At 40.0% G+C, this 16,300-nt stretch overlaps 1 protein-coding gene across 7 annotated transcripts in view; it reads left to right on the plus strand.

Moving 5' to 3' along the window:
* Positions 1-16,300, plus strand: part of EML6 (EMAP like 6) — a 271,691-nt gene that overhangs the window by 195,333 nt on the left and 60,058 nt on the right. For all 7 annotated transcript variants that reach the window (XR_005987687.1, XM_041754174.1, XM_041754169.1 and 4 more), the window contains exons 18-24: positions 1,547-1,647; positions 2,986-3,188; positions 5,495-5,606; positions 5,881-6,008; positions 10,407-10,548; positions 13,448-13,600; positions 13,763-13,894. Coding sequence is in view for 6 of the 7 variants with exons in the window: in XM_041754174.1 (XP_041610108.1) it covers positions 1,547-1,647; positions 2,986-3,188; positions 5,495-5,606; positions 5,881-6,008; positions 10,407-10,548; positions 13,448-13,600; positions 13,763-13,894 (971 nt within the window). In the remaining variant the exon portion in view is untranslated. The remainder of the gene's footprint in view (positions 1-1,546; positions 1,648-2,985; positions 3,189-5,494; positions 5,607-5,880; positions 6,009-10,406; positions 10,549-13,447; positions 13,601-13,762; positions 13,895-16,300) is intronic.

Here is a 16,300-nt window from a genome sequence, read left to right on the forward strand (position 1 = left end):
GCTTGATAGCTCATTTCTGTTTATCACTGAATTTGCATTTACTTTTGTGTATGGATCACTGGTATTCTATTGTCTGGGTATACCACTTTTTTTTTTTTTTTACTTATTTGCCTGGACATCTTGATTGCTTTCAAGTTTTGCCAATTAGAATTAAAGCTGCTATAAACTCTTATGTGCAAATTTTCTACATTTATGCTTTGTTTTTTTTGTTGTTTATAGAGTCATTTATTTCATTATAGTTTTCAGTTGGTTTTTGTAAATATTGAAGTTGTTGATAAGTTGTTGATTCTGCACTTAAGTTTGTAAGCTGTAGCTTGACTAAATTATATTGTTTGTAGTTGTTTTTACATTATTTTCTTTTGAATTTTCTAGATATATAATTGCATCATCTGCAAATAGAAATAGTTTTACCTCTTCCATTCCAACTCTTATGCCTTTAATTTTTAAAATCTTACCTAATTGCACTTGTTAATATGCTCAATACAAGGTTAAATGGCAGTGGTAATAATCTTGTACCTGACTCCACTGGGAATGACATTAAGTAAGAATCTGACTTTTGAATTCACACACACCAAAACAAATCATGAATAAGCTACTGTTTCAGCACTTTCTGTTTCTAAAGGATAATGGCACACAACATCTGGAAAGCCAGCTTGTCTGTCTATAATTGTTTTTGAATGAATCTGGGTTTTTCAATGAGAATCTTCAGGGAAATATAAGTGACTAAGAGATAAGTCTCCATTAATTCCTAATTTATTGATTGCTGATTGTTTTTTAATCGCAAGTATTAGATTTTTGTCAAATACCTTTTCAGTATCTGTGAAAATAACACAGTTTTTCTTATGAATACTAAAATAATAAATTATACCATTTGAATCCTTAATAATAAACCACCCTTGCATTCAGTCATAAAGTATTTTTTAATCTGTTACTGGATTTTCTTTCTTAGAATTTTATTTAAGATATTAGTATACATGTTCATAGGAGATACTGGTCAGTTATGTTCTTTTTGTTAATCACTTCTATTTGCAAAATGAAAGTTATGTCCTAATATACTAGAGAAGACTATCAAATAGTCCATTAAATACAAAAAAAATCTACTAAGTCCAGCAAATCCTTAGGTTCTAATGTGAACCTACTCCAAAACAATATTTCCCTGGCACTATGGAATACCAGGTCTAAAGGTTCAGACCTATAGTCAGTCGTCATTTTTATATTTGTCCTTCTACATCTTGGGTTATGAACTTAATTTTATCTTATGGAGACATTTTGATCCATTATAAGTATTTCATTAATTTGTTGAAAGCATAATTGAATAGACTTTGGTAGCAGTATGAGGGTAAGAAGAGATGGCCACATGCAAAGAAAAGTCTAAGCTCATGATTTCTATATAGACCTTATGTCTATGTGTGTGTTTTAAATTATTTTCTAATTTACCTGTCCTGTTAGATGTATTTAGTGAAAGTTAGACCAAATGTATGCTTTTAATGAAACTGTGTCAAAGCTTCAGGACAACTAGATTTTTTTGTTTGTTTGTCTCTTACAGAGGACATAAAGATAAGATATTTGTGGTTAAGTGTAACCCACACCATGTTGACAAACTGGTTACAGTTGGGATGAAGCACATCAAATTCTGGCAACAAGCAGGTATTGTTGTTTGGATTTATCATTTATGTGGTTGAGCATTTAAAAAAAAAACCCAGCTGGAAAAAAAGAAGCCCACCATAACTAACTAGCTGGTCTCTGCAGTTTAAAATTAAAATGTACCTAGCAGACATTCTCTTCCAAATTCACCTTCGGCTGCTTAATGTGTCTGAGTTAAGAACTCAAAACACTCTGTATAATTCTATGTATGTTTATCAATATCTAGAAAGCTCTGGGAAATGTTCTACTGTGAAAATAATTATTTTTATATTTAATCATCTGTTCTGAAAGCTGTAATTATGTTGGAACATTGAACAGGAAATAAAATAATCACTTTGGGTGAATAATATTTTCAATATTTTGAGGGTCCTTTTATTAATTCATCACTGAATTTAGATATGACTTAAACTGCAACACGATACTTAGTAGGTGATCCAAATAAGTTTTTTAATATTGATATATTATAATATATTATAATATTGATAATAAGGATAAGTGAATTAGCATATCAAAACATGCAAGGATATCTTATTTTTCTCACTAATAAACCAGACCTATTATTAGGATTGTGAATTCTAGTATTGGCTTAGGTACCACACATAATCTTACACTGGACAAAATGTAAATATGCAACAGGTCCAGTACTTTCTGCTTTTAAAGGAAAGACAATGGCATCCAACATGACTGGAGAACCAGCATATGCATAGTTTTCTGGAATAGGTCTGGGTTTGTCAGTGCTACTTAGGAAGTGCCGGGAAATGTGGATGTCTCAAGGACAAATCTGATGTATCTTTTCCTACACAGTGATTTATTTTCTCACCCTAAAGTTCCCATGGTAAAAATGAAGGCAAAAACATACTTAACTTGTTTACATTTTTCATTACTGCTAGTGTTGTTCTCATTTTCTTTGATCAACATTCATGAATACTTTCCTAGCTACCCCAGGCACTGAGTCGCCCCTCCTCAGACTGGCACAGAACTGGCATTGAACATTGGTTAGATGCATGTCTTGTTGTTCTGAGATCCATCAGGGCATCCCCTCTCCAACCAGAACCTAAGTTCACTGAATGAAGAAACTCCTTCTCCTTGTTTTATACCCCAGCATTGACCCTACTGTGTCTACCACAAAAGAGGGATTCAGTAAACATTGAATTAATAAATGTGTAAATGAGAAAGCCTCGTATAATACTTTTGTTTATATTGTTTTGTGCCATCTTTATACATCTTTCCATATACATATAATATAGACACACTGGGTTTTTCATTGAAGACCATCATTCCAAATGCTCATAGAAAGTGTCAGTTTTTCAAAAAATAATAAATGCTCTTGGTCCACTTCAGGTGGGGGCTTCACCTCTAAAAGAGGAATTTTTGGAAGTGTTGGAAAATTGGAAACAATGATGTGTGTTTCTTATGGGCGAATGGAAGATCTAGTGTTCTCAGGAGCAGCTACTGGAGATATTTTTATTTGGAAAGATATTCTACTACTAAAGACAGTGAAAGCTCATGACGGGCCTGTGTTTGCTATGTATGCATTGGATAAGGTATGGTGTATTTTCATCATTAGCTTTCTAAAATTATAAATTAGTCTGAGGAAGGCGCACACTAGCAGGATGCTTGCTTGTCTCTAAAACCTGTCCAAACTGGGAAGTAATTGTCATGAATGGAGAAGAGTACAAATATTTTAAAAATTACTTTCATTTATAATTATTTATGTGCAGCTCCTCTTTTCATATTAATTTTTCCCGGCTCTTATCCCTGAGAGCCCCTTAAGAAGTGTTGGGATAATGTACACACCCAGTAGCAGACGAGTCCTGAGAAATACTTCAATGTTCTCTTCCTCCTTTGTACACAATAAGCAAAGACCTTAGAGTACCAAATGGTTCGATTATTGTCCCACTCAGTATGGTTGAGGTTTAGCTGATAACCAGTGTAGACAGGTTCAGCTTTAACAAGAGTGTTAGAGTGAAGTCTTTTCTTTGCCAATATTAGTTTTTTCCAGAGAAACAAAACCAATAGGATATGCATACACATAAACAAAAAAGAGATTATAAGGAATTGATTCATGTGGTTATGGCGACTACAAAGTCCCACTGTGTCATCTGCAAGCTTGTAGACCCTGGAAAGCTGGTGGTGTAATTGAGTGAGAGTCCAAAGGCCAGAGAACAGGGATGCCACTAGTGTATATCTCAGTCTGAGGGTGGGAAAATATGAGATGTCCCAGCTCAATGAGTGAGACAGGACAGACAGGGATAAATTCCTCCTTCCTCTGCCTTTTGTTCTATTTAGGCTCTCAAAGAATTGGATGATGCTCACCCACAATGGGGAGGGCAGTCTACTTTATTGAGTCCACCAATTCAAATATGAATCTCGTCTAGAAATACCCTCACAGACAAATACAGAAATAATATTTAATCAGAGCACCCTGTGATCAAATTGACACAAAATTAATCACCACACCTGCTGTGTTTCCACTTAAGCTCTTCTTTGTCCTGCTCCATCCAGTTACCTTCCTGCCTTATAGTGTTGGTGTTTTCTAAAAAAAGATCACACTTATTAAAATACCTTGTTCAACCACTTTACCAGAAAAATCCATTTTTTATTCACTGCCAACTTGCTGGTGGCACCAGTTTGTCTGTACTCTCTAACTTTTGAACTTAAGTATAAGCTGCCCAACACAGCTAACTCAGTCAAGCCTCATTTTACATTTACCTGTTCCCAGGGAAATATGCTGATCCCATTACAGAAGTAGATTCTTATACGTGCAACTACAATGGCTGTTTTTGTGGTTAGGCTATTTTTTACTGGCAAATTTGTTTTGGCTTAAGCTGTATGTTAGACAAAACTAACGTAGAAAGCAAAATTTATGTAGGTCTAGAAGTTGATGTGCTATAACTGGTTTAAACTCTCTCATTGCTTGGTAAGTTAACCTGAAACATCATGGAAAATACAAGGATGTCACAATGTAATATACCAGATTTGAATTTAATTGGAGATTGAGTCTCCCCTCCAAATCTGTCATGAGAATACAGGTATTTAATGTAAGAAACTTCAAAATATTATTTCCTTACGAACTTCATTGAAATAAAGGAAACTAAAACTCTCCAAGGAAACAATGAATTACTTAGTATTTCTCATTTAAAAAAAAGGATTTTCCTAAGAGCAGTTGGTATATATAATGTGCCTGGAAGGAAAACTAGAAAAGCCAGGAAATCATAAGCTCAGAATAAAAATAAGGATCGCTGTTTAGGAAAAACAAACAAACAAAAAACAAATTAAACATTTTACTTTACAGGTTTTATAAAAATTAATTTGGATTTAAATTATTATGGTCATTGATGTCCATTGAACAAAATAGGATAGTTTTGTTACATGAATTGCCTAAGTTGCTCTTAAAAAATAATGATGTTTTCTCCTGGAAGTAAATATCTCATTTAAAAATACTTAATAATCCTTTTTAATTGTGATGTTAATTCCAGTTCATTCAGTAGAAATAGCTGAAATACCAGAAAGTCTGCAAGGCTTTCCTGTTCCTTAGGCATCCACATTGAGGTGAGGGATTGGGTGCAGAAACAGCCATCCATGACCTATGGTGCCAAGTGCCAACCAAATGTCTGAGGAGAGTGTAAAGAACACACATTGAGAATGTGCTTTATCTGCTAGAGAAGTAGGAGAGAGATGCTTCCAGGAAATATTATATTAATATTGTATTATCAGGTTTTTCAGTCTCCTATGCTTAGGAAGAAAACACAGACAAAGCTGCTTTTCCCAAGGGGGTCCTCTTTTGAGGCCAGATGGGTAACTTGTCATTTTGATGTGTATTTAATCCTTCCTATGTGTGCCTTCACAGGGTTTTGTAACAGGTGGAAAGGATGGAATTGTGGAACTCTGGGATGATATGTTTGAAAGATGCTTGAAGACTTATGCCATTAAAAGAGCAGCATTGTCAACCAGCTCAAAAGGTGCCACCCACGAATATGTAATAGAAATCCTTCTTTTCATAGGAATGGAAAAGATGGTACCAAAATTCTTGGACAGCCATTACTAAATCAGTTCTCTTCTGCATTTAGACCTCTCACTCCTAGTAGAAATATCAAGGATGATTGCCTACTATCTAGTAGTTTTGAACTACAGAGACAGAATATATTATGATTATGAGGTTTTTTGTTGTTCTTGTTCTACTAAATACAATATTTGCAATATTAAATACAATATCCCCCCCCCCCCAACACACAGGCTTGCTTTTGGAAGATAACCCTTCAATTCGTGCCATCACTTTGGGACATGGACATATCTTGGTGGGAACCAAAAATGGGGAGATCCTGGAAATTGATAAAAGTGGCCCAATGACACTACTCGTTCAGGTACTGTGTACATATTCTAACGCACAGTTCCCATCAGAGCTGGGACTAGGGTGTGGCGAGGGGGCCGTTTAGCGTCTGTTGTTGAAGTAGGCACTTAGTCTCAGGATCACATAACTGCTGTGTTAATGACCTATTGCCTCATAACAAATTGCCAGCAGACTTAGGAGCTTAAAACAATACCCATTTATTATGTTAAGGTTCCTCTGCATCAGGAGTCTGAGCATTGCTTAGCTAGGTCCTCTGCTTAAAGTTTTACAAGACTATAGTAAAGGTCAGTGCTGCATTCTTATCTGAGGCTCACCCAAGGAAGGATGCCTCCAGGATCACTCAGGTTGTTGGCAAAATTCACGTCCTTGTGGTTGTAGGACTGAGGGCTGCATTTCTTGCTGTCTCTTGGCCAAAGGCCACCTACAGCTGCTAGAGGCTGCACACAGTTCCTCGCCACATGGGATTCCCCAGCATGGTTGCTTGCTTCCGTGAAGCCACCACAGTCTTATGTGACATAGTCTTATCAGATACATGTAATCATGAACATCCCACCTCTTTGCCCTATTTTATCGGTTGGCAAATAGATCATGCTATACTCAAAAGGAGGTGATTACACAGGAGTGAAAACCAGGACGACTATGAGGGTCACTTCACAAACGTGTCCACTAGTCTTCCCTCTGGCCACAATTATTACTGTCCCTACCACATGCAGAGTACATCCTCCCCACCCAGGGTCCCCAAGAGTGTTATCCCATCACAGTATCTGTTCAAAGTGCATGTCTCGATCAAGTCCAGATGTGGAGGAGGATCCTTAGGTATATTTCTTCTTGATCTGTCAATCTGTAAAACCATCAGGACAAATTATTTTCTCGACTCATACCAAATATACATGTGTCTCCTTAGGTTTTTTTGCCTTGTTCTAGTTTCAGCCTCGATGCATATAAACACCTGAACTACTTCTTACCCTTCCTCTCCCCTCAAGAGTTATATTCAAGTAAAATCACATTAAAATAAACATCAACAGAATCCTCAAAGATCAATGAAGTGATTAAAATCTCACTTGCGGGGGTGGGACTCCGTGGAGGTGATAGTCCCTGTCCATTTGGTGATGGACAAACCTTATTTATACATGGAAGAGGCTCGGGTAGTGTTGAGGGTGCAATTTCAGAAGGTGGAGTAAAAAGAATACACACTGATTATATAAGATTCAGGACTCCTGTGAGTCCAATGGAGAAGCTTCACCTCTTTCTCCTATAAACTTGCTATATTAGAGATGAACCCCCAAATCCCCCTGAGAGTGGCCGTCTGATTTGCTACATCCTTGGGAACAGATCTGTATACCCACCATGGTTCACAACACTATGAGGTGTTAAAAATGCATGTCCCCAAGCTCCACTCAGGATATCCTGCATAAGAGTGTGTTTAAAAAAGAATTCATTGTTAAAAAAAAAAAAAAGAATTCTTCGTTAAAAACAAACCTCAAAAACTCTGTAGCTGGGATCCCTGGGTGGCGCAGCGGTTTGGCGCCTGCCTTTGGCCCAGGGCGCGATCCTGGAGACCCGGGATCGAATCCCACGTCAGGCTCCCGGTGCATGGAGCCTGCTTCTCCCTCTGCCTGTGTCTCTGCCTCTCTCTCTCTTTCTCTGTATGACTATCATAAATAAATAATAAAAAATAAAAAAAAATTAAAAAAAAAAAACAACTCTGTAGCTGATTGTGCCAGGTGGCCAGGACTGAGAATACTCTACAGATACAACCATGCAGTCGGACTTCTCTATTCTCCAGCTGATCTTGAGTTTGTTGTTTTCCTCTAAATGAATTTCTTTGTCTTTCTGGTCATGACTATTTAATCTTATTGAAAAATGCTTATTTCTTTCTAATCCCCAAATGTTTGAGATTTTAACTTGTTTGCATACATGTTATATTGCTAAAATTTTTTTCAGTTCCATGCACTGATTTAAATAATAGAATAAGATTTAAGCTCTAAGTTTTCTAATTAAAAAATATTATAATTGAGCTTAGTTCATTTCAATATGTTTTAAACTTGAAAATAAAAGCTTTTGACCTTTTCATTCTCTATAATTCTGTTCTTTCCCATATTTCTTTCGATTGTTCTAATAAAAGTAGCCACAGGTACTGTTTATTGAGCACCTATTGTGTGTCAGGCAGTACTGTTGTACAAAATTTATTTCTTCACAACAGATTTACTCAGTTGAAATTGTTTTTTAGATGAGGGACCCAAAGCCCGGTAAATTGCCCACCACCCTAGGCTAAGAACTGCCGAGCTGGGTCTCTGACCAAGGTTTGTCAGATAACAGAGCCTTTCCTCTTTCGCTCCACCAGGCTGTTCTCCAGATGTCTCTTAGCATGGAGACTGCCGGAGAGCCATATAGAAGGCATGGCCTCCTGGGCTATGGGCAGGCAGTAAAGCTGCTGGAACCTTTAGAAAAAATGTTGGTTACTGCCATCTTGTCTCCTTAGACTTGTACTGATCTTTTCTTCTCTGTCAACATCTCTCTTTCCTCTTCTTGTCTATCACTCATTTTCCATTTCCTCCTAGCTAAGGCTAGCAAGTGCTAAGGCTAAGAAGTTCAATTGAATCAGCGTTTGTTGGGCTCCTACTGAGATCAGCCCTGTGTCAAATGCTGTACACAAGTGGAATAGGGCTTCCTGTCCTTTTGGGGCTCACGGTCCTGCTCCAAGAGAGGATAGACGCAGAGAGAAAGTTTAGGAACAGGTGGTGTGATTAAGACCATCCACTGTCCTGCTATGAAAAGATACGAGAACCACTTTGCCCGGTAGCATGGCAACTCAGTGTCATTTGGAATAAATTGCTTATTTTTTAAGAGAAGGAAGGGTGTGTTGGGGGACGAGATGAGTTCTGAAATTCCCATTGTATATTCTTTGAATATAATCAGCTCTCAGTTATGCAGCTATTTACTGCCAGCTTTACGGGTGGTCAGAAGGAAGGTAAGATTCCAAGCCCCTTCCTATACCACTCGAGATATGTCCAGCCTGTCTTGCTCATTGTCCATTCCTATGTTATACAGAAATCTGATCCTGTTAGATTTGGAAAATACCGTGTTTAAGTCAGTATACAAGGCAGCGGTTTGAAAGGGTCTCAGAGCCACACATCTCCGTCCTCAGGCAAACTGCAAAAGGGACTTGGTCTGGGAAAGGGCTCCAAGCAGATCCACCCTGGGAAAAATCAGAGTTGACACCTGACCCATTCTCTGACCATGATCTTTGGGGTGGGGGGCTTCTGAAAGAAAGAAAAAGTAGAAATCTGGGGATGTACTTAATAGTGTAGTTGAATAAATAAATTCAGAGACAGTATCTCCATCCTTGGCCCTTCTCAGATATTTGAATGTCAGCTCTATTTGGAACTTTGTATCTTCTGCCAAATTACTGTTTTGCTCAAACAGTTTCCCTGTTCAACCAGAATCATCCAGTTTCTCATCAGAAAGCCACCTGTTCCCACAAGCATTCCAAGTACAAACACCTTTCCGATGCCTTTGTATAGTCTTTCTTTTTGCTTTATAAGCAAAGCCTCTTTCTAAGTAGCCACCAAAAGAAATTCGGTGAACAGTCTGGTCTGTTCTATTGTTCTGTGCACAGAACAATAATCTATCCTTTACATTGTTTATTGAGTGATAAATTGTAGGAATTAGAGTAATTTTCTCCCTAATTGTTCATTGCTTTAAAACACTTTCATCTCATAATTTCTAAGCCAGTTTAGGTGTGTTTGCGATAAGATACAGATATATGGAATTGGTCCAATGTCTATTAAGCACTGTTCAGTTTCCTGATATTCACTGTACAGGATAATTTGTGAACAAACACTAAACCTGAGTTATTCCTAGGACACTTGATATGAAAACTGAGCTCTCTTTATTTTTGTTTGCCAAATGCTATGCAAAGAACTAATATTGAATTAAATTAACAAGAATATCACTGTCTAATTCCTCTGACAGAGATAGGTGCTACCTACATCTTTTAGAACGTGGGTTCATTCATAAAGGTGTTTTGTGTCATGATCAAGCTGTTTTACAAGTGTATGTGTCCCTTTAGATACTATGTTAGCTTGATATCAAGCCAGAGGATAAAATGCGGGTATTTTATTATTCACCCAGATGTTTCTAAAAGGAAAGATATTTGGCATCATATATACAAAACATGAGCAGTGAGTCCATGTTTTGCTTTAGCATCATGTAGGTCCATCCTTAGATTCAAGTTCAGATGAAAATAATTATTCAGCGCATTCATTGTGGCTCAGGGAAGCTACACCGTGTGTTTATTCATATTTGAACCTGTTTAGGATACTCTCGGCTGGGTGTGCAGCACCGTGCAGCAGGAGGACTAGCCAAGAAGCATGAACTGAGTTGATATCGCCTTGTTTCCCTTCCGCAGGGACACATGGAAGGGGAAGTATGGGGGCTGGCTGCCCACCCTCTCCTGCCCATCTGTGCAACGGTGAGCGATGATAAAACGCTTCGGATCTGGGAATTATCTTCCCAGCACCGGATGCTGGCAGTACGAAAACTCAAAAAAGGTACACGATCTCACCTTACACATCTGTAAACATATTTGCCAACAACAGAATGTGTTGTGTTCATTCTTTGACTAATGTTTACTGAGCGGGCCTGCTACGTGCTCCCACGTACGCTGGGTAACGGGAATTCAGTGTTTGTTGCTACAGATACAAATTCCAGAAAACTGGCCTGTTCTATTATTTCCTCCATTTTTCTTGCACTGCACAGACATTTGCCACCTGGGGGCAATATGTCCTTCTTCTTCTCATGGAGAGCTGTGGGAGTCTGTTGAAACCTAGCAGCTTGTAAGGAACGCTGTTTTCTCTTTATGCTAACAGTCTCTACAACTGATTTTATTATTGAAAATCATAAGTCAGTTTTATAGAACAATAAATAGTATCAGGAATTGAGTAAATATGTATTTAATGCCCTTCACCACTAGAACAAAGAGGTATACAAAGAAGTGCAAATTCAGCAAACATTTATTGAGTGGCTTCTGTGTGTCAGGGACTGGGGATCCCAAGATCCCAGAGATGGACAAATTCAAACAGAGTGCCAGTAGCAGATGGTCCATTCAAATAGGGCAATTTGAGAAGAGTCTAAAAATTGGGACCATTTGTTAAAGGGGGCGGAGAGGGTGTTGAGGAATGACCAGGGATAGTACAGCACCACACAGGTGGTAGCTACCAGGTACCTTCATCAGCCCTAGGCCTGAAGGGGCAAGAGGAGAGAGCAGTGCTGGAACCCTGAAAGTGAGAGCCATGTGAGATGACAGGCCGGACCAGAGCTGGAACCCTTGGCCCAGGGATGCAGCCAGTGCCCAGTGACCCCACAAGGGAGGCAGCTAGGGGGGTACATACCCCAAATCCCTGTTCCCCCTTCCTTCCTCACTCTCTTGAGTCTCCCATTTGTGATCCCCCTTGGCCAGACGCAGTCAGAAGCCAGAGGGCAAGGGAGGCCATAGATGCCATCTGCACAGGCCAGCGGAAGGCAAAGAGCAGGGCGGAGAGTGGCTGTAGAGAGACAAATGAAAGATGTCTGGCACAAGCACGCTTGTGTGGAGGCTCAAGAGAAGGCCTGCTGCCAGGGACAGCTTCAGCATGGAGAAACCCGAGAACTGAGGCTCAGGGCATTTGTGAGAGTTTGCAGGAAAGGATGAGATTGGGGTCTGACCCCCAGACATTTGTATGAGGCAGTTTTACACAGAGAGAGACATGGAGACTCTATGGCAGGGAATAAAATGACAAAAGATGTCAAGACAACAGGAACGGAGATGATGGCTGGTCCTGTAGAGCCCGTGACTGCTAGCAGTCTGCGTTTGGTCTTCATGGGGACCTAAGGAGTAAGGCTGTTATTGTTACCACTTACAGATGAGGAGACCGAGGCACAGAGAACTAAGGCTGTTTGCCTGAAATTGCACAGCTGGTGGGTGATTGAAACTGAATTCAAACCCCAACAGGGTGGCTTCTGAGAGCACAGCTGTGGCACTGCCTAAGGCTGCTTTTCTCCACCTTTTGCCTTTCTTTACAGTGGACTTGGGGCCTTAGTAAGCAGTGGGGCCGGGATTCAAACCCAGGTCTGACTCCGAAGCCCCTCCGAAGTCTTACCCACCAAAGACTGAATCATTTGACCACTGATTTATACCGGGAAAATTATATACCAGGACCTCCTTGTGAGTGACTTCAACATCAGACATTGGACTTTATCCACCGGGTTGAAAATTAGTTTGAAAGAACAACTGCTCGCATATCTTAGACGGAATGATCATTCAACCCGGTTTGTAGCGGTTGTCCTGGTGTAATTATTAATAGCTCTCCCTTCCATTCTGAGAGATGTCCTGGTTTGTACAACAAAGTGTACAGTTAACCTAATCTTGATGACTCTCCTCAAGGGCAGGCTTGTCTTTTGTTCTCTCGGCCCCAGCACCATGGATGACTCACAGTACATAGATAACTTGTTGCTAGCTGAGTGAATGAATGAAGATGTAATTTAGATAAGGCAATTTGAAATTACTGGTAGCTTTCAGCACATCATCAACAGTGATGGAGGGGCGTGTGCGGAAGCTGAGTTTGGAATGCCTTAACGCAAGGCTGTGTGACTATCCCCATCCCTGGGGCTGTGCTCACCAAAGTCTTGACAATAAGAAGAGAGGGTGGGGCAGGGGAGGGTGAGGAATATTCTTAAACAGGATTCCTACTGGACACCCACACACTACTGGACACCCACACACATAGAGTCCACACTCATTCAGAATGTCTCCCTGTGACCCTGCAAAGCAGTGGAAAATACTGCTCATTTGGCACTGGCAGCCCATACTGTTTAGTTTAGTAGATACCTTTTGAGAGAGTGTCATCCTTGACAGAAGAGGCAAGGTAAAATCTTTCTCGAATTATGCATTAGGATCCATGGATCAAAGACTTTGATCCATGGAGTGACAACAGTCTCACAAATTCTCTAAAGCAAGTTTTGTGTGTAAGGCATGATACCCAAGATACAGTTTCTAGAAAGTGAATTCCGGAATTCCCGTTCTTAAGTATCATCTCTTTTCTTGGGAGCGAAGATACTGGTTTCACTAATCTTTCACTCCTTTCCCCCATTCACTCCACGGGTCTTTTGAAAATCCCAGCTATTCAAGTAGTTAAGAAATAAAAGGATAAACCTTAAAGAAGTAGAAAATGTTTTGTTTGGTGGGTTGTTGTTGTTATTGTTTTAGCATTCTGATCAATATCCTTGGGTTTGAAGGGAAGATATGTTCTAAATTACAAAGTTTTAGTTCTTCTCACAAATATATTAAAGACACAGTCCCATGTGTCCCGTGTGTGTGTCATAATGCACATGTGCAAATATCTCCCTCTCTTCATTGAGTTTGTTTGATAATAGAATCATGGTAACAACTGTTCTTTGTGGATTCTTTTGTAGGTGGAAGATGCTGTGCCTTCTCCCCTGATGGGAAAGCCTTAGCAGTTGGCTTAAATGATGGCAGTTTCCTGGTCGTAAATGCTGACACTGTTGAAGACATGGTCTCCTTCCATCACAGAAAAGAAATGATCTCTGATATTAAATTTTCAAAAGGTGAAGACTACAGCAGAAACTTTCTAGAATATGTTGGGACAAAAATTTGTAAGAGTGGACTATTTGAATACTTCCTTGACCTTTTCCCCATTTTGAAATAAGCTCCTGGAAGTAAATTCCTATATAAAACATTTTGGTGTTAACTGCCCATTTTCTTTATAGATACAGGAAAATACCTTGCTGTGGCATCCCACGATAACTTTGTGGATATTTACAATGTACTTACAAGCAAACGGGTTGGCATCTGTAAAGGTGCTTCCAGTTACATTACACATATTGACTGGGACTCAAGAGGTAAAGTATATTGTGGCTTTTAAATGATAATTTTTGTTTTAAAAACGTCAATATCTATTCATATATTGTTTCCAAATAGAATAGTTGAGTTTTAGAGAAAAACTGAATGGAGAACCTACAACAAATATAAATGACTGTAATTTTACAACCCAGGGGTACCTGTTGTTAGCATTTTGAGTAGTTTTTCTGTCTTATTACTAGTACTACAGCTATTACTATTAATTCAAGCCATTGAGTTTTAAGACCTTTGAAGATACAGGATGCCTTCACTTACCCTAGAGAGCCAGTCCTTCACCTTTGGGTTCAGCACTCTGTGTCCTTGCCTTGCATCTCCTCCTCCCCATTTTCCCTTTTCCTATCAATGTTCCACCTCCCAAAGAACTGCCCAAGAGGTCGCCACAATTTTCACCTTCCGACAGAGGTAGAGAGCTACATTCAGCTCACCTGAAATTACCCTGCTCTCCAAAACTCCCGGCCGACCCCCTACTTCCTCCAAGTCACTCCCATAACAAATCTAGTTTCTACCATGTTTGAAGTATTAAAGCCAGAAAATCTGGATGATTCATAAGTAAGACACAGTTCCTACAGTTCTCCACAAGAGTTTATAAGTTCATTGAAATACAGGCATCCAAATGGTAAGGCATGGGAACGAGAAGCAGTGAGTCACAGGCAAGTGGCATGCAGGGCCTCTGAATGGGCCATGTCAGCATTAAGCACCCGGCGTGGAGCATGATTATTATAGGGTGGGTCACTTTTAGATCTCATCCCAGTAACTTGGCTGAAGTTAGAGTTTGGAGTAGGCATCTAGGAATGGGCAGCGTCCCAGCTTTCAAAGTTTTAGTTGACTGTGATAGGAAAGCACCAAGCCCAAAGGTGTTCAGAGGAAATAGCTCACAAGGGAATCCATGGAGGAGGAAAGAGCTCACAAGGGAATCCATGGAGCCTCATGGAAGCAATGTCCTTTGAGAGGGATCTTGAAAGATAAGTAGAAGTTCACCAGACGGTGAATTCTAGGATGAGCATTCCAGGCTCAGAAGGAATATGACATGTCAAGAGAGGAGGTGGGAAGAACTGGGGAGATTAAGAAATAGTGAGTAATGTTGAGTGGCTGAGGGCACAAAGCTAGAGGAATGTGGAGAGACAGACCAGGACAGAATGCAAAGGAACCTTTACGTCATGCTAGGGAGCTGAGCCCTGAACTTTATCCTGGAGGTATTAGGTAACTCTAAGGGATGTAGAGTGGGGCATTCCCTGCCACCTTGGGGAGGACGAATAAGCCTGGAGTTGGGAAGCAACTAAAATCAGCCAGGAGAAAGAGGTGCTGAGGGCCTCAACCAAAAAGAGATTATTTCAGAGTTGCCAGAATTTTGCTTCAAGTGTTTTTTGAAGTGCTAGCCATAGACAGACAGATCCTTCTGCTAGGTGGGTATGCATTTATGACTGTACTTGCTGCCCTAGAATATTTGGACTTTAACTGAGCCTTACAACCTGTAGGCGTTTTATGTAGCGCAATAGATAGACGAAAGTGTGCCATTTATTGTAAGGTGTAATTCCCAGCCAGGACAAAGGGAGATCAGATAAGTCCCTCTCACTTTCATGTCAGAGCCCTGCCAGACACAGGGCCGAGGGCCCCAGCTGGCATCTGTGAGCAGGGAGGACGCTGGTGGTCTGAGAGTCCTCTAGGAAGCAGTGAGGCCGAGGGGTAGAGGGAGACACTTGCTTTTCAGCACCACCCCCTTCCCCATTTTGGATGTTCTCTGCTTTATTGTTTAAAAAGAAAAAAAGAGTGCTTTCCCCCTGTGTAATCTCTTGCTAGCATCCCTATTTATGCCATTGTGGGAAGAAGGTTTAGAACAGTCAGGGCCAGCCTTATGCATTCATAGAATAGAGTGTGGAGCATTTTGTTGAGAATCCAACACCCACACACTATGTGGCACAACATGTGAAATCCCACCATTACAGTGACCATTGGGGGTAGGCTACCCTCAACTATTATTTACATGTTATAATTATTTCCAAGAGAAAATGGGACATAGGAAGAATATATTTCAGTTGGGAAGATTTTTTATACTAGTTTCAATTGCTGTAAACACAAAATTTACCGTCTTAACCATTTTATTTATTGAAGTTCAATTTGCCAACATATAGTATAACACCCAGTGCTCATCCCGTCAAGTGCCCCCCTCAGTGCCTGTCACCCAATCACCCCATCCCCCCACCCTTCTCCCCTTCCACTATCCCTTGTTCGTTTCCCAGAGTTAGGAGTCTCTCATGTTTTGCCACCCTCTCTAATTTTCCCCATGTTTAAATGTACAGTTCAGTGGCATTAGCTGCAACCATATTGTTGTGCAACCATCATCACCACCCTCCTCTGTAAATCGTCTTGTGAACCGACACTCTGTACCC

The sequence above is a fragment of the Vulpes lagopus genome, chromosome 5 (assembly GCF_018345385.1).
Source record: "Vulpes lagopus strain Blue_001 chromosome 5, ASM1834538v1, whole genome shotgun sequence".
NCBI lineage: Eukaryota > Metazoa > Chordata > Mammalia > Carnivora > Canidae > Vulpes > Vulpes lagopus.